The 24,049-nt window shown below is 37.5% G+C and overlaps 2 protein-coding genes and 2 long non-coding RNA genes across 8 annotated transcripts in view; 3 read left to right on the top strand and 1 right to left on the bottom strand.

Annotated features, from left to right (window-relative positions):
• The window catches only part of LOC126866696 (uncharacterized), a 64,599-nt gene extending 46,228 nt beyond the window's left edge, over positions 1–18,371 (bottom strand). The window contains exon 1 of one of the 4 annotated variants that reach the window (XM_050620589.1): positions 17,978–18,371. The gene's annotated coding sequence lies outside the window, so the exon portion shown is untranslated. Of the gene's footprint in view, positions 1–7,901; positions 8,188–17,977 lie in introns of those variants that run through there. The other 3 variants (XM_050620590.1, XM_050620587.1, XM_050620591.1) reach the window with 3 other exon arrangements.
• On the top strand, positions 8,540–17,639 carry LOC126866704 (uncharacterized). 2 transcript variants are annotated; one of them, XR_007690009.1, is made up of 4 exons: positions 8,540–8,758; positions 15,948–16,126; positions 16,236–16,434; positions 16,649–17,639. It is a non-coding gene; the product is annotated as an uncharacterized LOC126866704 (long non-coding RNA). The 2 variants fall into 2 exon arrangements; XR_007690008.1 differs by having other exon boundaries at positions 8,547–8,758; positions 16,236–17,639.
• A 49-nt stretch (positions 18,372–18,420) lies between the features above and the next one.
• LOC126866707 (uncharacterized) lies at positions 18,421–20,086 on the top strand. Its single transcript, XR_007690014.1, has 2 exons — positions 18,421–18,564; positions 18,899–20,086. It is a non-coding gene; the product is annotated as an uncharacterized LOC126866707 (long non-coding RNA).
• A 152-nt stretch (positions 20,087–20,238) lies between these two features.
• Positions 20,239–23,985, top strand: LOC126866692 (proline-, glutamic acid- and leucine-rich protein 1-like). The gene is made up of 8 exons (XM_050620564.1): positions 20,239–20,543; positions 20,653–21,051; positions 21,130–21,476; positions 21,555–21,734; positions 21,806–22,070; positions 22,164–22,364; positions 22,443–22,735; positions 22,838–23,985. Exons 1-8 carry the CDS (start codon positions 20,430–20,432, stop codon positions 23,412–23,414), a joined length of 2,376 nt encoding a protein of 791 aa, XP_050476521.1. The 5' UTR covers positions 20,239–20,429; the 3' UTR covers positions 23,415–23,985.
• Positions 23,986–24,049: the final 64 nt, after the last annotated feature.

The raw sequence follows: 24,049 nt of genomic DNA, 5'->3' as shown, positions 1-24,049 counted from the left end.
TTACTACTTTTTCTACTCGGATAATTTAGTGGGAATTCGAGATACGGATACGAGCGTGCAATACGAAATAAGATAACAGTTTAAAAATATAATAGCTTTGTATCTACCGGTTCTTTTACGTTATTCCATTTGCCAAGGTTCCTGGACTCCTGAATTTGAGACTCGTATTACGAGTGGACGTTACGAACGGGTCAAAGCCACGATAAAGAAGCGGAGAACGGTGTCATGACGTCGAAATATTGAAATTAGAAGGTAACGAGTATCGATATCTACGCGTCCGACGTTAATATGGCGCGTTATATTTCTATATTTCATTTATCGATTTAAAATCGCTGATTTTTCTCGTTTCCTTCGCTTGGTTAAGAGGTGGCGCGTGAAAAATATTAATTTGCACAAGTTGGTAATCGAAGCACAGTTGTAGGAAAGCTACGCGTTTAAATAAAAATTGTTCTATCGGTCTTGCGATAAAATTCTTTCTGCTACCAGATTAGTATCGAGCAAGTGGCACGCCGGATTAATAAGCAGCGGTTGAATACGTCAGAGCTCGGTTGTCGACAAAGTCACGCTGTACCGGTTTAACGTTAAAATATTCATTAGGCGTAACGATCGGCCCGATACTTTCCGCGTGGTTCTGCGTGATTCCACGTGTGCTCGATACACGTGTGCGCGGCGTAATATAACCGGCGAGTAGAACGATGATAACGAGCAAGAATCGTGCTATACTACAATCGGAAATGTCATTTTTCTGCACTAGTACGCGCCATTTTACCACGATATGTATATCACCGTTGTCTTACTTGCGATTGTCTTTACTGCATGCTCGCGATGATATTTACGATGGCAATTTGTTATTTGACAGCGAGGCACGACGAAACGAATTTCATTATTTCGTAGAATTATAAGAAATTAAGATTCTACGCTGATAACCGATATTATTTTTCAAATATTTTCTATCGATAGTGTCCGATCTTGGTTAAGCTGTTTAAACGGGCGGATCAGGTATTATTCTTACAAATCGATGAAGCGGACGTTTCAGGCTTCGACGAAAGGGCAGACGAGATATCTCGTCTATAGATGTGAAAGAGAGTCGATGCAAACTAATATCATTACGCCGGTTATATCGCGCAGAACGAATAATCGACGCTTTCTTCCCTCGGTTCGGATCAGACAACGAACGGGAGAATCGAGAGACCGTGACGGAAAAGCTTGGCGTGAAAAACCTCGATAAAAGAGAAAGCCATCGGAACCTACGCCAGCTACCTGTCGTTCGTAATCCCGTGGAACGTAGATTCGCGTAGCTCGCGGCAATTACCAAGATCGTCTTATTAATTTGGCGCGGCTGAGGAAAGAAGCGATCCGGGCTACGATTAATCGCTAATGGGTCTGGACGATGATGTCGGCGACGAAACCAAATTCATTCCGTTGCGCGTACTCCCTATTGGGAGAACCGTCAGATTGGGTGAGGAAGGGGGAAGGGGGAAGGGGAGGGGGCAAAGAGGCGAAAGAGTCGTGGGATTAAACGGTCGATAATCGAATCTATCGTTACAAGAGTACGAGGTTTTCTCGCCGGTCGTAATGACCGCCGAGCTTAATGACTCGTGTGATCCAGCGAGAGAATCGAGAGACCTTCTTCCGTCCCCGCGTTCTTTCGTGTCACTGCAGAAAGTTGAAAACTCGCAACGCGGCTTAGCGCGCAGAAGGAGGATTTTTTCTTCGGCGAAAATAAATTATCGTATTCATTCTGCTAAAACGATTTGGTTAATCGCTCTACTACAGTCGTTTAATCCTAGGCGATGTAAATGTTAATTACACTTTTTCTCGTAAAAGTTAATCGTTAGAAGCTTCGAATCGTATGCGTTCAACTGGGATAGTAGTCACGCGACCACACATGTTCGCAGAACTATCTCCGCTATATTATCCACCAATTCTTCATATACGGAAGAATTTTAATTGCTAGCCGCGTAATTGTCTCGCACAGATGCTTCGCGGCGCTCTACAGGCGGTCAATTTTAAATAGAAAATTTCTAATTGCTTCTATTAGCAACTAATGCAAGCGATTTACCATGTTTTACTCGATTTACGCGATTAAGCGTTAAGCTTGAAAAATTAGCAAAACCGTGGCGATTGGAACTTTGTGTCAAGAAAATCTTCCATCTTCTCACAGAGATTGTACGTATGGAAAAGTTGCGTTTCGTGCTCGGCTGTGTCATTAACTTGGTATAAATTACGCTTCGTTAACACGAACGGTAGATTATACGCGCTATCTGGGATTAACAGTATCGACAGTCCATGAACAGTTTCTTTCTTATGCTTAAACAACGAATCGTCCCTATTAAAACGTACGCACTATATAAAAATATGAAATTCTTGTGTAAAAACCGGAAGGCTCTGCGAAAGAAAGTTTTAAACAAAGTTTTAAACATCGTTTTACAAGAAAACATTTTTCCTCGAAAAAGGAATCGAGCAAAGAACTAATAAGAAAATGTTTGGAAATGTACGTAAGATCGGAGAAGGAAACGTTGACTGTGACCATATACCTTTCTTCGAGATAAGAAACTTTGTACAGAAAACGGTGACGATGGAATCGGTGGAAGTTGATCGGGCCGTTTCTTTGCACGTCGAGCCGACGATATTTTTTCTCTGGCATTTCGCGGCACGCGAGAAATAGCGAGCATAACTGTTGCGCAAAGTCCTTGTCTCGTTGTCAGTCTACCGTAAACTTGACTTTACGAGCATCGCACGGCCACGAGTCAGCTTCGACGCGTAGCTTTTTCGCGGTTTCCTCTGCATTTTGCTTCGTCTCGCCAGCGTAACGGTTCCCCGTTGCAACCTGTCGAGCTTGTTGCAGCGACCGGAAGATCGAATCCCTGCCGACCTACTGGCTATTTTTTTTCTTTTTTTCTTTTTTTATTCTCGAGGAAGTATGCCAGGGAAAAGCGTCAGCAATTTCTTCGCGGCGCTATAACATAGCAGCGTCGGAAATTCCATCGGGACACCAGGTCCACTAGAGCTACGTTACAATGCCACGGTACGACGATACGGTATGACGATGCGATACAACGATACGACACAGTTTACGACACAGTTTACGATACGATACGATACGATTCAGGCTACGATGAAAACGAAACGGCAGATTCGTTTGGCGCTTTGCGTCTCAGCGAAAATTATCGCCGATGCCTCGATACGTCGAATTCCACGGATTCTATCGGAGATGTACGAATGTCAGCGACGATTCATCCACGAGACCGGCTATCCGAGAATGTTCTGTCCTTGGGATTCCGCGAATCGCGGATCGGTATCGGCCCATTCCCTTTTACAATTTCGCAGAGGAGAGCTCAAAGTAAATCTGAAACGTTTCTAGCCAGATTTTGTCTCCCAGCGGCTGATAAATATTTTTGGATGCTAGATACGTTCCGCGCGTCTCTACTCCAATTTTATTGTTTACGAGTACACGAACTAACTAGAAATAGACACGCGTTTCACGCTTGTACCGATCGATACGTACGTGTACATAGAGCGAGAATCTCATCGTGGCAAAGATAATCATTGGATCGAGCAATCCTAACGATCGGCAGCCTCTACACACTTACGTACCTACATACGTATAAGTATCTTTATATTTGTGCGAACGAAACGAGATGCCGTTTTTTATTCGTATGTAAATATCACGCGCGTATCACGTATTATATCGTACAACGTATTATATCGTGCGATTTTATACACATTTCCTATCCCACTTTCCTATCCACCAACAGATTTCGCGTTTATAGAGATTCCTATATTCGTATTATGTATCGATTCGATCTTTGTTAGGTTACGTTGCGTGGTTGAGGCTTAGTAATTCGTTCGCATGCTTTGCTCCAGCTGATAATACTCGCATTTGTATTCAAGCGAAACAAATGCATCAAACATGTTGCGTATATTCTATTGTTTTCGATTAATATGGTTCGTTTGTATTTATCATTCGACGAATTAAAATTCTCCTTTGTTTTGTATCGCGTTCGCTCTTCGTATGTACTCGTATTACTTAAAAGTAATTATTCGCGGATCAACGTTGTTTCTATTATTAGAGACGTTAGTAAGAGAATACGAGCGAGCGTCGTGTACGCAGGTGGTCAACTCGGAGGCTTCGAGAAACTTTAGATACAGAAACCACGTCGTAGCACGTACCATATTTATTTAAATGGTACACTGGATGCAAAAGGTACCATCTTGTTCACGAATAATCATAGTATAGAATACGAGAATAAAATCGGATTTATTCGTATCTGTATATAGTTATTCTGTTATATAGTTATTCGTTTATAAACGAAATATATCGACACTTTTATTAATTTAAACGATCAAAAGCTAATTTCGAAAAGATACGTTACTGTAAAGGAAGAAATTTCGAAATTTAGCAAAGAACGCAGCCAATAGTATCGCAGTCGCGTTAGATGGATTAATGGCGATGAAAATTGGATGGATGGCGAAGAATCGAATACGATGGAGATGGAATTTTGTTTGCTATTTTATCATCGTTGCCGTCGCTGTTATTCGATTTGTGCGAGAAAAGCAGAATACCGCGGCATTCCGCGTGAATTTCGATCAACACCGCACCACCCTGTATACCGTGTGTACCGTGCGTACCGTGCGTACCGTGTGTACCGTGTGTACCGTATGTACCGTGCACGCTGCAGCTCGATGATCGCCGCTCGTTAACTTGCGCGGTTAATTACATCACGGCCAATGACGTAAAGCGGGAATCATCTGCACGAAGCACGATAGGTATGTGCGAAATTATCCCCGGAATATCTTTCCAGTGGTCATTGCGTACCGATTCTATTGGCTGCACAGCGTTAACAAATTATGCGACCATCTCACCGTTACGATTAGACGATCTATCATCGTGTTTAGGGCTCGTTATTAACGAACGGGCGCGCGTATCGTCGTGCTCTTTATTTATGAATGTACAGCTGCAGGCAGATAACGGCACTTAACAACACTGCGCTGGTACACGGGGCACACGCAACAAATACATGGCGCGTTAGAAAACACTTTGGTTCTCGTTATCCTAAAACGAGACATCTATCTCCTCGATATCTGGCTGCTTGGGAAATTGCGCGTTTACGCGGCAACAAGGACGTGCTATCGAGTATCATTCGATTCCATCTTATACGCGTTCAGCGCATCCAAACGATTCGTTGATCAGCGCCTCCATATCCATTTCGATCGGAGAATGTCCTCGCTGCGTACACGATTCCAAGAGATCGTGCATCTCACCAATGGTTATCGATTACCATCCGACATAGCTCATTTTCATCCTTAATTTCGTACATGCTCGTTGCACACGCGATTCTTACTTCCTTCTGTAATTGCTATTCTGTAATACGCGCATCTCGCACGAGGTGCACGAGTCATTCGCAGCAACAACGAACAGAGAACGCACCGGTTGTAACGCCGCAAAATAGAGCGAAATCGTCCCTACCACTGGCCCTCTCTAAATTAGACCGATCCAACACCCCACCTGCTAACGCGGATATTTCTCCTTCCCTAAGGACAAATATCCGCGTAACGTCGTTAATCAGAGGACGCCACAGCCATCACAACCACGATCTAACTTTTTCGTTCGAAACACGTTACTTATTTATTTACTCGCAGACGCGCGTGCTTTTCCTTTTTTGATCGCGATAACTGTTACGACACGGAACTCCTTCAATTTCGACTTATTATACCGTAAAATAGAAAGTTGCCTCGCTTACTTCCATAGAAACTCTTATCTTGTTAATGTTTACAGCGACACGCATTAATATTTCAATGTTTCACTTATTTATTCATCTATTGTTATTTATCATCAGCTCATTTAGCTTGTTTCTTATTTCTTATTTAGGAAAGGTATGTGCGTTAGACGAATAAAATATACGATTCCATCGACTACGATGTTTCTTTCGATGTACGATGTTCAGAAAAACGATGCGGTTAATTACTAGAGACAAACGTATAGAAGAATAATGTTTCGCATACCGTTAATCCTGCTCGCTGTTATTACACACTCGCATAGTTGTTGTATCAAAAATATCACGTTGTGTCAAAATATTCCGTATCTTTATTTTCAAACACGAAGATATTCGCTGAAGTATCATTTTGTTGTTGGTATTGGGCTGATCTTTCTCGATTGCCTGTGAAACATTTTTTTTTTTTTTTTTTTTTGCTTTTCGTCTAATATCGAGTACGATGATAATAAAAATCGCGTTTCTGTGTAAATTTATCGATTCCTGATACAAAAAAGTATATCCAGTTGTATAAAATTTGCCCCGTAATATTGGGTTGGCAACCAAGTGATCGCGAATTTTGTCATTAGGTGGTAATGACAAAACGCTTGAAATATCTGGTTTTCCTTCGAAAGAAAAGTTCAAATCGCGCAGCAGCTATTTTACCTGCGGATCAAGATCAAATATTTGCGAAAAAATGTTTTATGCGACATTAAGGCACTTATATTAAGCTTATCTATTCTTCGTATCGTTTATCAGCTTGATCAACGCGTATCTGTCATTCCGAATCTTTGGCAAACTTATCTGATCGAGAAAATCTTCGTGCTGCTTAACCGACAACGTAATAATGCTAATCGGTCAAATATCGATAAGGAGAAGAAAATATTTGTTTGGCATAAAAGCGATACGACTTTTCTGATAAAGCCAGCGTAAATGAAAAATTCAATGGAAATTACGGCGTATCCGGAATACTTCGCAACAGCTTCTCCTTCCTAAGAGAAAAGAAGTTGTGCGTTGACTCGATAGAAGAACGACTGGTGTCGAATGACGATTTTGTTAAAATTAAAACGTCACGATAAGAGCGAGAAGAATCAAACTTTTATAAAGGTGCTGCGCCACGATCTGTTTGTACAGTTTAATAATCGACGTAACTATTGGAAAATAAATGTACATCTCTCGAGCCGTAAACAAGGATAAGCGTTAAATTGACGAATTTACGATTAAAACTCTTCCTACGTATTTAATCCTATTTCTTTACGATCCGATTTCTTTAATCCTATTACGATCAATTAATAACTATTACGATTCGTTAGCTCTGCTGTTTTCATATTTTACGATAATTTATATTTGACGTAACCCAAAAGAAGAAAAATCAATGTAAACCATGTATACGCGCTACTTTCTCACCGAACAGTTCGATCGATCTCGCCCCGTTTTCTACATTAATTACGAACGAACGAACGAACGAACGAACGAACGAAAAAACAAAACGATTCAAAAACAAAAATCATAATATTACTGTTGGCAATTTTATCTTCAATAGGTATTATTAGTGGATAGATGATAATAGATATGGTTACGGTTATGGTTATCCAACACTCGCGTCGTTTTTATCTACGTTATTTTCATATCGTTTATCTATGAGAATTAATTTATGCATTTGTTCGTTAAAGAACCGATCCCATTAGATCAATCTAATGCTCGTCGTCGTGTTCTTGCATTCTTAAACATCGCGTCGCATCGATAACATGGTCTTTAACGACGGTCATTCTAATTTGAATTATTTCTTATAAGCGACAATTTTCCCGTAAGCAACGTTCTTCAAACGGTATTACACATTTCCTTCCTCTCCATCTCAGACTGATATATTTAATAGATATTTTTAATAGAATCCAGATTTTGCTTCAAATTGATTCACCAAGTAAAAACATTTGTGAGAAATTCTATTTGGATAAGAAACACGTATAAAAGAAAACGCACGTCACGCTTACTTTCCGAAAATAAACACGGCCGTTTTAAATTCCAACCCCTGTCGATTCACGTATTAACGAACTCTGAGCATTTGCAGAGACATTTTGCCGAGCCAATGGACTCGAGGAGTTCGTTCGCTGCAACATTTTGCTCGCAATTACGAAGGAAATCGCCTACCTGATACGATCACTGTTTTCTCCCCACCGACCGCCCGCCCTCCCACGGTTGCTCACGGTCGTCAGTCACGTTCGATCACAAAACGTTTGATCACCTCGTCACCTTGTTTGACAGTACCTCGAAACGCGTCCACGCTGAGAAACGAATTGATAAAAAATCACGGAAGAGAAGAAAAAGTGTCGAGTGACAGAGATGGTACACGCACGACGGTCGTACACGAACTGACACGAGTCGCCAGTGTGCCGCTGGCTGGCGACGTTAGCGTTTGACTACAGACGGCGCCTGACTACTCACCACGGGATTGGTCGACGGCCGACCACCTTGCACGTATGTTCGTATGTACGTATGTATGTACGTACGCGTATACACACCGTACACCTGGCTAAATTGCACGATCGTTCGTGTGCGTTTCTGCGGTCAGGAACAATAGAGGCGGAACTGGTACCGAGCTGCATTTTTTTCGCCACGAATGAATGAGATGCGCTCGCTCGGAGCTGCTGGCTCGCGTTCCCGCTGTCTCGTCTCCTACTCCTACTCCTACTCCTACTCCTACTCCTACTCCTACTACCTCTCTACGATACGATAGAGTGGAGCGCACGCCCAATCAACCTAACGCAACACTGCGAAAAATTATGTACCTATATACTATGCACGTATATATGTACGTATACTTGTCGCGTTCGAATACCGCTAACCTGCGAGTCCATAAAATCTGATACAGTCAATAGTCCATCTTCTACGTGGGATGCCATGCCGAATCTCGCGTTTTCGAACGTTTTCTAAAGTTTCGGCAAACATTTGTGCGTATATCGTAAGTAGAAGAAGAAAATTGGCAGAAGCACGCACTAGCTACTAAGGTATTTATCATTGCATTCGAATTGGATTCGATTGGATTAATCGATTAATTAAATCTCAAATATTTTGCTGATTTCCCAGTACCTACCAGCTCTACCATATAAAGCGCGTACTACTGTAACGATTCTACTATATAAACTGCATTCGTGTTTCATTTATGCATCGATAAAGAACCTTGTTACATTTTCGAGCAATTTTCCCACCAACTTATTTAAACGGATATAATCCGATATCGAATCCGATGTCTGAATCTGACTAATTTTCATTTAGTATAGTAGATTTAGAATCGTAAGTCACGCGATAAGATAAATTCCGATTATCTAATTTCGTTAGTCGCTTCGCTATTCGTTCTTCGTTGCATCCTTCCCGAATCTTCCTTACCGATTATGACTTTGGAAATAGAAATGAACTATCGTATCGATTAGTCGAATATCTTTATTCCATTGTCGTTCCGATCTCAGAAACTAAACTGAAAATATCCATTTTAGAAGAAAGAAAACAAAAAATACCGCTGTTTAAAAAATAATCAAAAAATAGTGTACACGTGCTTAAGAACGAGGTTGGTGCCTATGGTTTCCAGTCGTGCCATATAAAAACGAAAATCACCGTTCCGTCTAGCTAACTTTGAATAATTCCTTCTATCGAGATCCGTGCGATTCGTCTGCGAGTCTGGTAAAAGAAAACAAATCGCAATAGCTGCACGGAGTATGCAAATGGAGAAATGGATTCTCCGAAAGAAAGCTCGTGACGTTACATCATCTCTGGCAGAATTTTGTACGACGACATAAAAGAATAACGACTTTCGCCGTGCGTCGTTTGTAATTTGGTGAAAGTATACGGCGTTTCTTCCATTTGTACTTGCTTCGATTTCAAAGGCGTCTATTGGATGTCGTTATTGCGCAGCAAGATCGTACATTATCGTACCATTTAATTAGGCGTACAGTCGTAAATAGAAATTCTATCGGACCGCCACTATTCCACTCTTTCTTTCATCGATTCGGTCGACCGTCTTCTTTCCTTCTTATTTTCTTATTTTCTTTTTTTCAACGTCTGCTGGAGACCTACGGTTTTTCAACATTACTATCCGACTCTACGTTCGATACCCTTGATGTAGAAGTTTGAAAAAATGCACGAATTAAATAGCAGAAAATTATTTGCAAAGGATTATGTTACGTCGGACGACGCTCTACCTGGACCAAGCCACACACCGGCGGGCCAGACGGGAACCAGATGTCCGCTCATCCTTACTGCGTACTCTCGATAGTCTCAAGGAGCCATCGTAAATCTCGGTAATTTGCTAGCTAAGGTCCTTCAGACCGAACTTGCCAGAACTCAGACAGAATCTTTGCTTCTAAATCATTTTCTGTAGCTACAGAAGTCTACTGCAGCTTGACACGGGAAAGATAGAGAGAAAGAAGATTTTTCTCACGTACGATACTTCCCACTAGCAACTTTCTATCGAGGGCGACCAAGACCCTTCCTAGCCCACCAACCTTCGTTTATCCAATCGGAAGCAATGTATACTGCCTAGCTTAGGGTTACTTCTTTTTCCTTATTGTTACGTCAACTATAACAAAACCTCTAAGAGCCTTGCTCGACCACCAACGAATATTGTGCCAGTGTATCGCATCTCTATATGCTAAATCATCTTAAGCAGATATCTTAAGCATATATCTTAAGCAGCGGAATTACTCACTTGTGTTATTGTACAAAGTTGTTGGAAATATATATTTTATAACCCTGTTGATCGCAGCGTTATACCGCAACAACCACCCCTGTTATCTTAACGGAAATGAGGGGATCGATCGACTCGCGGTGTCGATTCTTAGAATCGTAACGGGAATTTACGACTCCCGTTGACGCGCTTCCTCGCGATCGCGTCTCCCCACGATCGGTCGAAAATACAAATTATTTGTTATTAAAGAATTAGAATTATAGAACTAAACGAGTTATAGGTATACGTGTATTAACTGCTTCCCACTAAGCCAACCATCGTCCCCGCCAAACAATCTGCATTGCATAGCGGATGGACATTCGGCCTGGATATTCCAAGTATTATTTAAACGACACGCACGAAACAGCGAAGCACGACGCCCGTTTTAGTGATTTGAAAGTAAAAGAAAGTCATAGAAAGATAAAAGGCCGCGTTATAAATATTTGTTTAATAATACGATGCTGATACGAACGGTACGAATAAGTCTTTAGGATATAATTATTTTACGTGCTAATATTTATGCCATATCTTTATTAGATAAATAGATAATTTATTACGTATGTCTTGCTCTGTCGCATCGGTTATAGGCCATGTTAATAAATGAAGATAGGAGGAGAAAGCCTCCTACCAACGCGGCTAGTAGGTAATATCGTTTATGGGGAAAAACCAGCTTTTTCGTTAGTCAAGTATTGGGTTTTTCCCATTAAGTAACTATCTGCTTTCCCCGTAATTAGTAAGAACGTATAACAATCTAAGGGCTGTTTCAAGGACCATCCATAAACAGATAACAGAAATAATAAACTTAAAAGTTTAGGTTTATGGTGGGTCCCTGGAGTAATCGAGGGTACGGACCGAAGACCTGCACACTCGTTTAATACACGTATTATTGCAAAACCACGAAATCGCGAAATGGACGAGCCGCGTGCAGAATATCACGGCGAGGGCACGTAGCGTCGCACGTAGAAACGATAATAGCTGCGAGTCGAATGTTAAATAAAATAGAAACGGATCGAATTCCACTTGTTTGCAAAATGCCGTTTGTCCATTTTCTGGTAGGCAAACTATTCGATAAACTATTCGTCGATACTTGTGCGAGGAAAGACGAGGAAAGTCGAAGAAAACGAAATGAGATCGTGTACGTTCGTTATTGCGCAACCGTGCAGATATTAATTAACAGCTGTTGGTTGCATCGAAAATCCATTACGTTGTCGAAGGAGAAACGTAACTGAATACCTACGTATCGATGATTATGCGATTTAATGGTTTAAAGAATTTTCAACGTTTCGAACAAGTGTAACTACCGATGAAACTCAATTCATTTATAAATATACAAAATACACCACCTCCGTTCATGCATATTAAGTAATATTACGTATTTACAAAAAGCCAAGTGAAACGTGGCAAACCATTACAAAATCGTTTAACCTTATTGGCGATCTTAAATTGCAAAACAACCATGTTAGACGTCATTATGAAAATTCCATCAATTTTGGATCGTCGTGTTGTACAGGGTGCGTCGAAGTTATACACGCGGGTTACCACAGCGTGATTCTACAGCCTCGGTTTGCTACAAATTGGCGTAAAAAAGCTAACGCACAACATCGAGTCTAACTTTGACATTCAAAGTCGGAAGAACAAATTTGTTCACTCGTCGCGAGAGAACGATGAAAAAAGTTTTGATGGCTCCTGTATTGGCGTTATTTACGGTACGTTTAGAACTCATAATCGGATACAAAGAGTCGAATGGCGTCAGAGAGGGCACGATCTCACGTCGTTAGTTTCTTTGCAGGTAGGCACGGAAACAACACGCGAACGCGATTCCATATCCCCGGCCTCTTCTCTACAATTTTCCAGCACTGTGTAACTTTTCTGTTTCTGTTTCTGTTTCTCTGATTATAAAGATCAACAGCAAATGACAGAATCAAACATACTATCAACTCTTATAATCCAAGTTACAGTACCACGCCAAAATAATTTACTTATAATTCTCAATGAGAATCGATTGATTGTAAATAGTCTACCAAGTAAAAAAAAAAAAAAAAAAAAAAAAAAAATAGCAAATGACAGAATCTCTCTGCAGAAAGGTAAATTAGCCAGACGTGTTAAGCTAAATTTCCAAAAATATCGCCTGGCAATTGTATTGTATATATATACATATATTGTAAGAATTTTAAATTGCTTTTATTTTTATTTGCTGAATAATTTAATATATGGATGAGAGAACGAAGAAGAACGAAGGAGAGAAACTGTCGGACAGACGATCGGGTAATCGAGTTGACCCCATGGACGATTAACCAAATTGGAAGGTCGCGGGATGACTGAATCATGACTTATCCGTGAGCTCGTGCCATCCGTTGTATTCGCTGAAAGTTTGTAGATTCGAGTGCAAACGTTCGATAAAAGTTAATCGAGCGAAATTTCTAAAAGTTAGCGACTATGTAGACGGAGATGAAAAAAAAAGAAGGTGCCTAACAAGTCGGTAGATTTTAACGATCCTCGACCTACTCCATACATATTCATGGTGAAAGGCGTGGCAGTAACGTTATGTCAAGGTAACAAGGTGTTTGTAACTTTTTAGATAAAGGTTCGAAGAGAGAACGCGTATAGCTATATAGAAGGAAGTTATTGCGGCGAACGATATGACTTTACAGCCATCAGGAAACGAGGCTCGCGTTAATAGTTACTCTACGATTTAAATTTATCGTGTGCTTCGGAATAATCGTATTTACGTCCAACGGATTAACGTAATATCAATAATCTTATTTAACAGCTAGTCTAACCGTTTGTTGAACGGTCGATACCTCCTATTCGTCCTTTAAAAAAGATAGATCGAGCTCGAAGGAAATCCGGCTAAACGTTAACCTTATTATTTTCAATTTAGAGTGATACACGCGATATGAAATGTTTTAATTTCGCCACGCGTGTATGTATCGATGCGTGAATTTCGAATAAAAGGATATCATGGTACCCAAATTAATAACTATCAAAGGTATAAACCTTTTTTCTGAGCTTCATTGGGATTTTCAAAGTCGTTGCAAGATAAAATAAATATCGGCACAACTGTGCTCTCCTCGGAATCCTACGACATTTGTTTCGAACGTTATTTTCCATCATCCATAGTGTTCAATACTTTCATAAGCTACTTTTAACATAACATAATTGCATTTCGACAACGGTAATGCCATTTATCTCTCTCGAATTATCTGGCTCTAACAATAGATTGCAGTGTCACAGCGACACTCGTCATCGGTACAACGATCGTCCTCCGTTTCAACGGTGACGGCTACCCCTCCCAATGTTTACCATCATTAATGTTTACTGATGTTTCAAGCATCCGACAAACAGATGTATATTCCTTTATATTCTCCGACTTGTCTAGAATTACGTAACTTGGATAAACTTCCGCCACGAATACTAAACCCGATGGAATAATTTAGATAAACGTTGGAATCTCGCCTCGAGTCGCTAGAAGATGTGATCGATATGTATTTTAAATTCTAAAGCTTTTTTTACGCGGTTCGCGTCTATAATTAACGACTTGAAAATTAATAAGTAGATATTTATGACTTTTCATTCGTGCACAGTACTATTTATTACTGGAAATTTTATTACGAGCATTAAAAAACAGCATTAAAATAGCGTAAAGCACCGAATCTACATGTATATACTTGCGTACGTGTATTATATAAGCTTCGACGCTGTTGCTATTCTATAGATCTTTTTTTGGAACGCAAACTACAAATCACTTTACGCAAACTACACGCAAACTACAAATAAGACAGAATCATAACCTTTGATATTTTTTAACACCGTACGATTTTTATACAAAATCGCATTTTTATCAACACAACTAAAGAAATAGAAATATAAATAAAGATCTAAATCACGTACTCGATACTTTGAACGTTTTATACATTTCTTTTATATATATTTTATATGCATTTTCTAATTGTATTGTTATTATTTCACGCACGGCGGCCGGATTGAAAAATCTCAGCCCAATCCAAGCCCAATCGATTTAATCGAGTTGTAATAGACATTTCTTACTCGCGTTACTTTTTCTCCTTCTATCTCTAGTCTCGGATATACAGTTGTGCACGGGGCTTCAAGCTCGCCCGACCCTCCTCTATAAACGGAAGATAAGGCGACTGGCAACCAATACTCACGCGTACGCTGTAATAGACGCACGCCTATAGTCAGAATTCGCTTACCGCGTGGTACGGACAGTTTTTTACCAACTCGGAAGCTAAGCGTGACCATATATATATATATATATATATATATATATATATATATATATATATATATATATATATATAGAGAGAGAGAGAGAGAGAGAGAGAGAGAGGAAAAAGTTATTCAAAATATTAATTTCTATCGCATATTTCAAAGTCATTGAAATCGGATACGAGATAGCCTTTCCGCAGTTTCACCAAGTAAACGTTGGAAATGATTCGCGATACGTGTGTGAGAAGCGAAAGATGTAAATAAACGATGGTGGTAACAGCGTTTTTCTGGCGGCAGACAACTTTGGACGGCGCTGATGTATATCACGTTCAAACATTTTTTTTTTATTCTTCCGGCGCTTATCAACGTACAAGCTTTTTGTACGAACGAAAGCTGTTAATTGCCAACAGTTAACTGCAAGTAGTTTGAACAAATGAACTTTTTTAATTTCATTGGAAAATCTTTCGATAAAAGAAAAATATGCCGTAAAATTGTGTGAATCAGTTTAATAAACATACATGAACAGATAAAATGTGTTAAAAGCTACCTTTTGCATAGTACGTACATTCCTTCTTCGGATACTCCGCTTACATATTCAGATACACGCTGACATCCGGAGAATATAAATGGAAACGATCGAAAAAGGTATAACGATCGTAAAGGTGAGTTTACGATAAAGGATTTATCATGCAACGTACAACGTATAAACGACCTAACAAGACTGCTTACAAGATAACACGTCTAGTTCGTTCCAAGTATATGATCCGTACTAAATTCGCCGATCGATCCATTCTGAAGAAGCTCTCTGATCCTCTGAGAATAACGAAAAATGTACCGATACAACTTTCCATCTGCATCCTTGAAAATTCCCATCAGTTAGCACGACCACGCGCCTTGTTGTAACGATTTCCACCAAAAGAACAAGTAACTCTAAACAGATTCTGAACAATTTAATTCCTTTGCTTTTTCTCACATTCTGCGATATGAGAATGTTCAAATACGATAGAGTTTTCTTGTAACAGCGGAAATTTCAAGTATGTTAGCTAAATATTGACACGATAATATATGTACGTATCTCTCGAGGGAAAATTTAAATGTCAAGACAAAGTGAATGAATTATCGATGTTATTATTGTCGCATTAATATTACGATGTAACTGATATTCCAATTTCATGTATAAATATCCTTTCAAAACGTTAAATGTTTGCGTTTCTCCTTCCATTATTAATTTCTTTTTATTATTGTTGCAGTCATTGACGACTACTATCGTGTTAAACGACGCACACGTGTATTCTCGTTTTGCTAGAGAGAAGGCTGCATTGTGGTACTCACGCTCAAGGCTCTAACAGTCTGTGGCGCATGGACCTCTCTTATCACCACTGAGACTATTGGTAGTCTAACGTGTCAGTACCTGCTACCTCCACGTACAGTGGGTAACAATTAAACATGAGAGATAGTTCTATGTTTTATGCGAATACCGAAGCACCAAAGCTGCGCTGAAATAACCACGATACAACTACGAATAAATCGCGTTGCAGAGATGCCGAGCGAAAACCGACCGAAAACCGACCGGGATTCCAACAGCTTTTATTTATTGAAATGAATTGTCATGTAACGATTGAAGGAACGCAGCATGGTTTAATAATCTGCTTAGAACAGCACACTGAAATAGCGAAACGTACAGTATAAGATTCCTTATGAATTGCAAAAAGTCATGGAAAGGATCGGTGTGTGTGTGTATGTATATATATATATATATATATCGGTGTATAAAATGACAAGTCAATGAAAATACTACATCGCCTTTAAAATTTCAAATTTCGCCATCAACTTTCTAACCCAGCCAATATTAACTTCGAAATCATTGTAGCCCTAATTAATGAAACGAAGCGTAATATCGTCAAGAATATCAGTAGGATTTTTCGTTTCGAAATTTTCTTACGCATTTCAGGTTGGGTGAAAGTAGTGCAACGAGTGAAAGTCAAAGCTACAACATCGAGCCTTTGGAAGTACATAAAAATGATTGCACGAAACGAAAAGAAGTTTAACGTAATATTTAAAGAGCAATCGTTTCTAAAAGCCTCGAGATATTTGCAACACTTGGAAAATCGATTTTTCACTTTTCTTACGTACTGTGCAATAATCTTGGTGGATAACGTAATTCGCCACTTTTTGCGTGTACATTCCGCGGATGAAACAGGTGCCTGTTATGCCATGTTTAGATATTAGCGCATCAGCAATTGCTGTGTACAGTGACCGCGAGAACTCATAAAGCGACCAAGTCAGACGTTGTGTCATTAAGGCCATGTTTGTAATAATCACCTCGAGAATGGTCGAATATTAGATAAATAAATAACGCGTTAGCTGCGTGTATATTAGCGTATATAGGGTGTTTCGTGCGACAGAAGCTGCGTTTTTTTTTTCTTTTTTTACAATTAATAGAGATATAAGAAGATTTTAGAAAAGAGAATTAAATCAAGTAGCGAACATCAGCTAAATATATACTTGCTATTACTTTCGTTTTATTATTTTTGTTACTTCCATTACTTCTGGCATAACGCTATCTTTTACTTTCACTCCCGTATCATGGATAAGAGTAGCTAACTTCTTCACGCACTTTTTTTCTTTATTACACATTAACGACCAAAGATTCTCATCGGGTTCGCAACTTCCAAACGAATTTTTCGAATTAACGATCATAAGGCTATCGACTAAATGACAGAAAATCACCCGAAGAAACGGTGTATATTCTGTTTACGTGATACAATTCTAAAATATGATAATTCTACGAAAATATATTACCTTTAAATTTTCCTTAAACTTCGCCGCATAATTTTTAAACGAACCGATATATCTACCAAAATTAATATTTCCCAGCGAATCGCGTTTCCGAAAGAAGCGAGATAAAGGAAAGGAAAGGAAAGGAAAGGAAAGGAAAGGAATGGGAAGGAAAGTAGCAAAGTAAAGCAAAACGAAGAAAAGGCAAAAGACAAGAGTCGCGGGCAAAGCAAAGGCACATACCTGAACAAGTCGCTTCGCGTCGCTGCGATCGCGATTGTCGGGCCCCACGGCTATGTTAGGTTGCCGCATTCCACCTGTCAGAAGGTGGGTCCGCTCTCTCACGGACCGTAAAGGAAGCAAAGAAGCCACTAACGGCAGAAAACGAATCGCGCTCCGAAACTTTCTTTCCTAACTGTCACGAAATCTCCTTCGGAAACCGATCCTTTTCAATATGGCTGTGTGCATACATAGGTTCTGATCCGCTATTCGCTATACTTACGTATGTACCTCTTTAATGTCCATTTTCCGCTAACGATTCGCGCCGCATTCCTGATTCGATCGTAGAAAATTCCAGCTAGAGATCCTATCGAAACTGCCGTCGACGTTGCTTCTTGAAAAATATTTTCACCTTTCTCCTAAATCTGTTCACCAAGCACACCAGATCCTGCGCAAATGTATATCGAGAAGCACGCGTGGGTCTGGAATGTAAATGGACTGGACGATTATTAAAAAATCAAACAAAACCGACCGAGTGTACTTTTTCACGATCACTGAACGCACGATCGATAACGTGATACAGTCCGCAACGTCTTTATCGAACGAACGATTCTACGGGACGTCTCCCGAAACAAAAGTCCAAACAAATTGTTGCCCGAGCAACGTTCTCCACAACATAACTGGACACCGGTAGGTAGGGGAACTGATCCGAGGAACGAGTGCTAGGGGCTAGGTAGGAGGTAGGAGCGAGTCCGAATGGCGAGAGGAAGGACGTAGGATGCCGACGAAGGAGAGGGAGGAAAGACAAAACCAACAGGAGGGGGAAAGCCTCGTACTCAACGCTGTCCTGATGAGGCAGGAGGATGGCCGGTAGGCGTTAGGGCTCAACACAGTTTTCTTCCTATGTAGCAACCTCTCTATACGCACGTGAATGTAATTGAAATATCCTTGTTTCCTTTCAGATCTTTTTTTCTATTTATTACCGTGTATACCTGTGACTCGATTTTTACCTTCCACACCAATACCCAACAGCTACCACGTCTCAATGCCTCTCCACTTTATGTTCCTCATTGTTTACACGGCTACTTTGCTTCTTTCTCTTTTTTTTTTTTTTTTTTTGTTTTACGCAAATTAGTTATCCTTTTTCCGTTCCTATTTGTTCTCCGTTATTACGGTTTTTAATAAATATCCTTTTTTTTTATAGTCTCGTAACGGTTTGAATCATATTATTTAAAGAGAAATTTAAAGAGAAAATTTAAAGAGAAAAAACGAGATAAAAAGAAATCTACTCTTAAGGAAACGAATACACTCGTAGGTATACTCGTAGGTATACTCCAAATACACTGGGACGTATCTTATACTATTTTCAGACTGTTCATTGGAAATCTAACGAACGGAAGAGACAAAGGAAATGCTAAATACAATTGAATAATAATACAATTTATAATAAATTACAATTTAATTTCAACAACTGACACGGAAAATAAATTTATTCTTACGTTAACGTTCTATCTTTCGCCTATGTTCCATCCATAGCTCATCCGCTTATCATTTTTATTTCGCTCTAACTGCAGCCAATTATTTTTTAGAATATTTTTACATTTTAGATCATCTATACAACAGTAAGGAAATTTTTAATAGTCCTACATTATAAAAAGTATATTAAAAAATTAGCTTCAAACGCTTATTAATACATATACCGTACATGCATACACGTACATACATACATGTATATCTCACTTACTCTTCTATTTCTGGTTTTTAATTTTATCCGTTAATTAATGCAAGAATCCTGAAATTAAATAGCTATAGAATTAATATTTATGATTGTTTATCAAACAAATTGAATCGATTAGAAAACAATCTATATCATTATCTTATACGTTTAAACGTTACAAACATTTAAAACTGTATTTTACGTTAAAGTTATTCCTCTTATTGCAGCGGAGAGATTAATGTAAAAAGTAGCGTAAAACATGGTTCGCGTGATCGTATACGCCCATGAGAGAAGAAGAAATATTTAAATCGTCGTCACCGAGTACACCGCAAAATTACATAATATGTAATTCCTTTTACAATTGAGGCCAATCACATTGCGTAAAAGAATCTCGTCATTTACTCCGCTCTAACTGCTTCTGAGCGCGCGATTTATCTAGATTTCCAAAGATACAGATGAAGATTTAAACAAAAGATATCAAGATATAATAAAGTGAACGATCTTAATAACGATATTTAATATCAGTATCGATGATTCAGTTCTGTGATTTAATTAATTTTCATCTTGTACGAATATAGCAAAAAATTATACATGTATATATATATATATATATATATATATATATATATATATATATATATATATATATATACACATAAAATAATAATATATGAATTTTTATTTTAAAGTATAATTAAAATATAATAATGTTTTTTCATAATTTATTATGTACATATATGTATTTTTTCTTTTTTTTTTTAACCAAATATGTACATTTTTTAAATATACATAATAACTACTTTATGTTTAAAAATTAAATTTTTGATTTCTTTTCAACGTTGACGTTGAATTATATTAAAAATGCAAAATGTAGTTATAGTTAAATATAGTTATTGTGTACTCATGGGATTCTTGTATTGTACATAGAAAATATTATACATACTTCATAGCTAGATTCTCTTATAGTTAGCCACATTTGTGAGTTTGCCGAAAGCACGTGGATCGTTATAGAAATAAAATGGCAACAATAATGGAATTAATTAATTTTTTTGATCATGAATCAAAAGAATATGAAGAATTCTTGCAACACTTAATATGTTTTAACGGAGATATACCATTTGATGTAGAAGAGGTAAAATTATATTTTTGAACATAACCTTACACTTGAAAAATAATACATTTCGATCGTAATTTCAACGCAAATACACCATATAATATACAATGTACGTTTCTATTTTTAGGTTGAAAAAGTACAGAATGTCATTGTATCGACTGTAAATACCTATTTAAATCAATCACAATCTCGATGTAAAGGTTTATTAATTTTGGACACGATCTTACCACAATGCTCGAAAGATATTCTTTTAAAATATTGCATACTATGGATGTCAAAAGCTACCCAAGTATTAGATAGTATCCATAGTACGCCACAGGAGTTATCCATTTCTTGTAAAGTTCTTGGACAACTGATTATCAGATCGAAAGATATTCCTGAGATACAAAAACAAGTATCTATGCAAAATGTAAAGCAGCTTATCAATGTAATTAGTAACCTGAGTACAGAAAAGAAATGTGGTCCGGTATATTATTTAATTGCTGTATTATTACATCGATATCCAGAAGTTTGTGAACGTTCTCAGGTAGCCGATCTTCTTTACTATCGCAGAAAAGTGATGTATAGACATATTTATTTAGTGTGAAATATTTTAATATCTCAGGTGACTATAAAAAAAATTATACTACTACAAGTTGATTCTACGCAAGAAAATCTGGTTTGCGCCAGTGCAAAATGCTATGCCCTTCTGGCAAAAGCAACAGAGCGTTCGTTTAAACCTCCACCTTCGAAACCAAATTATACTGGATGGATATATAACCAAGCGCTTATTTGCAATAGCTTACATGTAATAATGGATGAATTATTTTCAAACTTGACAGAATTAGAAAATGTGAACATATGGGATAAATTAGAATTACCTAATATATCTGAAGAGAATATCATTCAATTCTATTTTACACAGAAACAAAGATTTTCGAACTTGTGTTCTTATTTATCATTTATGTTATGGTAAGAGAATAATTTACAAATGTTAGTTTGTATGTAATATATTAAAAGGAGATTGTTTAAATAGTCTAAACTTTATAGCGGAGTTGATGACAAAAATTCAGTATTACCGCATGAGATCTTGAAGGTTTTATGTAGAGGATTAGCGATACAACCGTCAAACATAAAAAATCAAAATTCTGTCAAAGAACAGATTTTATATCTTATTTTACCGAAACTACATATTGCTTTATTCAATGTTTTGAATTCACTAATAAATGGGTAAAAATATTATAATTTTTAAATAGCAAACTATTGTTAAAATGAAATTTATATGAGTTTAAAATATGTAGATTTAAAGAACAGTTAGTATCGTATGGATCGACGATATTGGAACTGCTTCTTCAAACATTGCAATGGACAGAGAATGCTTTAGAAAACCAGATAACGATTAATAGAAACAAACCATTTAGAAATGTAAGGATATCTGTTTATAAATGTCTTAACTCTTGGTTAATGAATACTAACTCATTATCTGGTATAGAGACAGTTGCGGATGAATATCTTTCTTCTATATTAAAAGATATTGTACCAGAAAAAGATCGTGTTTTATTGACTGTGAGTTTATAATAACATTTAACAAAAATTTAATTGTATTTCGATATAATACAAACTTAATTGACTTGTTTAACGGATAAATTGGTGTCACAGATTCAAAAAACACAAAATTTATCAAAAAGAGCATTGAAGCGTCTCCGAGATAGTCAATATGAGAAGGGTATACATTTGAGTAATGGAATTGCTTCTAATAAAGAGCATTATCTGGATACGGATGTATGTAAAGTGGCTCTTGATGTATTGCAAAATGTATTTTTCAATAGCGGAACTCTTTTAAAACAAACATTTTTTAAGGTAAGCTTTCCACTTTCATATTTTGTTATAAAGCTTGATGCTGGATGTAATAATTGTTTCTTTTTTTTTTTTCCTTAGACTGTACAAAATATTGTAATACCTTTGCTGTATGACTGTTATTTGAGCACAACTGAACAAAAATTTTATAAAGAACATGCTCACTGTCGTTTGTTACTATTTAGAGTATTGAGAGCTCTGCAAATGAATCCACATTCCTTAACGCCTTTACCTACGCAATACTCTCTAGAGATATTTGAAATGGCTTTGAATGATAATAATTTAGATATTATTCAAGAAGCCAAAGTGGCATTGGCCGAACTTGAAAAAATCACGCATCCTCATGCTCCACCTATTCAACTAACTCAAGTAGAGTAAGTTTTAAGAGTTCATATATTTGCCTAAGAATATTAATGTCAATGGCGAATAGTTTTCTATAATTTGGATTTTAAATCGAAATTATATATATTTTTCAGAACAATACAAAAGGAATTTGTCACCGATGAACAAATTGTACAAGGACACAGCACAATGGAAAACGTACTTTCACCTTTTGTTGAAACTATCGCAGACGAAGGTGTAGAACCATCGCCAAATAAAAAATTAAAAGTTACAAATTCACATCATAATGAAATTGTTGAACCTGGGACAGAAAATACTACTGAAGATAAACTGCATATTACACAAACAAACAAAGATATTGTAAAAGAACAAGATAACACGATAAAAGAACAAATAACAGTTACAATACAGAATAAAGATATTATAGAAAGTGAACAAGCTGCACAAATTTCTGACGAATCAGTAAATGAAACTGCTTCAATGACAGTCGTGTTTAGCGATACAGAAATACCGAGATCAATGTCATCATTGAACGTTATTAAACAAACTGACGGTATTTGTATTGAAAATACGAATACAACAGGAGATATTAAGCGTAGCTCGGAAAATATTTCTAGAATATCTGAAGTAAATAAAGAGCATTTTGCACAAGAAAAAGAGGAAGAAGAAATGCTGCAATTGTTCCAGGATGTACCAAAGAATGACAGTTAATCACATCCATTTTGAACATTTTAAATTCGCGCTAAATATATTGTTATTTTATGCTTTCCGTGCATTACGTACATATAGCTGTAATATTTTAATCTTTTATATAGAATTGTACTTATGGATTATACATATATTTGCCTGCTGAAATTTCTTTCCAAATATAATTTTTAATTTCTCATATTTTGTACTTTCTATCAAATCATTGATTTTTGTTTCGTTCTTTAAAATTCGTTATAGAGATTTTTTAATCATAGAGCATCATTATGAGAATTTTATAATTGTATATACAATTATTTACTTCTCGATAATTCCGATAATGCGAACGTGAAGGCAGCACTAGCTCCTGTACCATGACCAAATGCTATAATTCTTTCTTTGATGTTCATCAAAATATTCTATATAATCTTCCACTTATTTAACCACTAGCATAATGTCGAATATGCCATTATTTTACCCGGTAATTCCTTCGCCCAGGAACTTAAAAATCCTAACATAAATCTGTAACATAATGTATGAAAAAGTACTTTTTCTGTCTTACTATTATACAATGAAAATAAATATTATAATAATTACATTAATGTAGGTATTTATTTGTAGTTTGATTATCAAATGAACCCAATCTATATTGAATCGATACA

Source organism: Bombus huntii, chromosome 6 (assembly GCF_024542735.1).
Source record: "Bombus huntii isolate Logan2020A chromosome 6, iyBomHunt1.1, whole genome shotgun sequence".
Lineage (NCBI taxonomy): Eukaryota > Metazoa > Arthropoda > Insecta > Hymenoptera > Apidae > Bombus > Bombus huntii.
The sequence above is the reverse complement of the archived record's forward strand: the minus strand, read 5'-3'. Positions and strand labels throughout refer to the sequence as shown.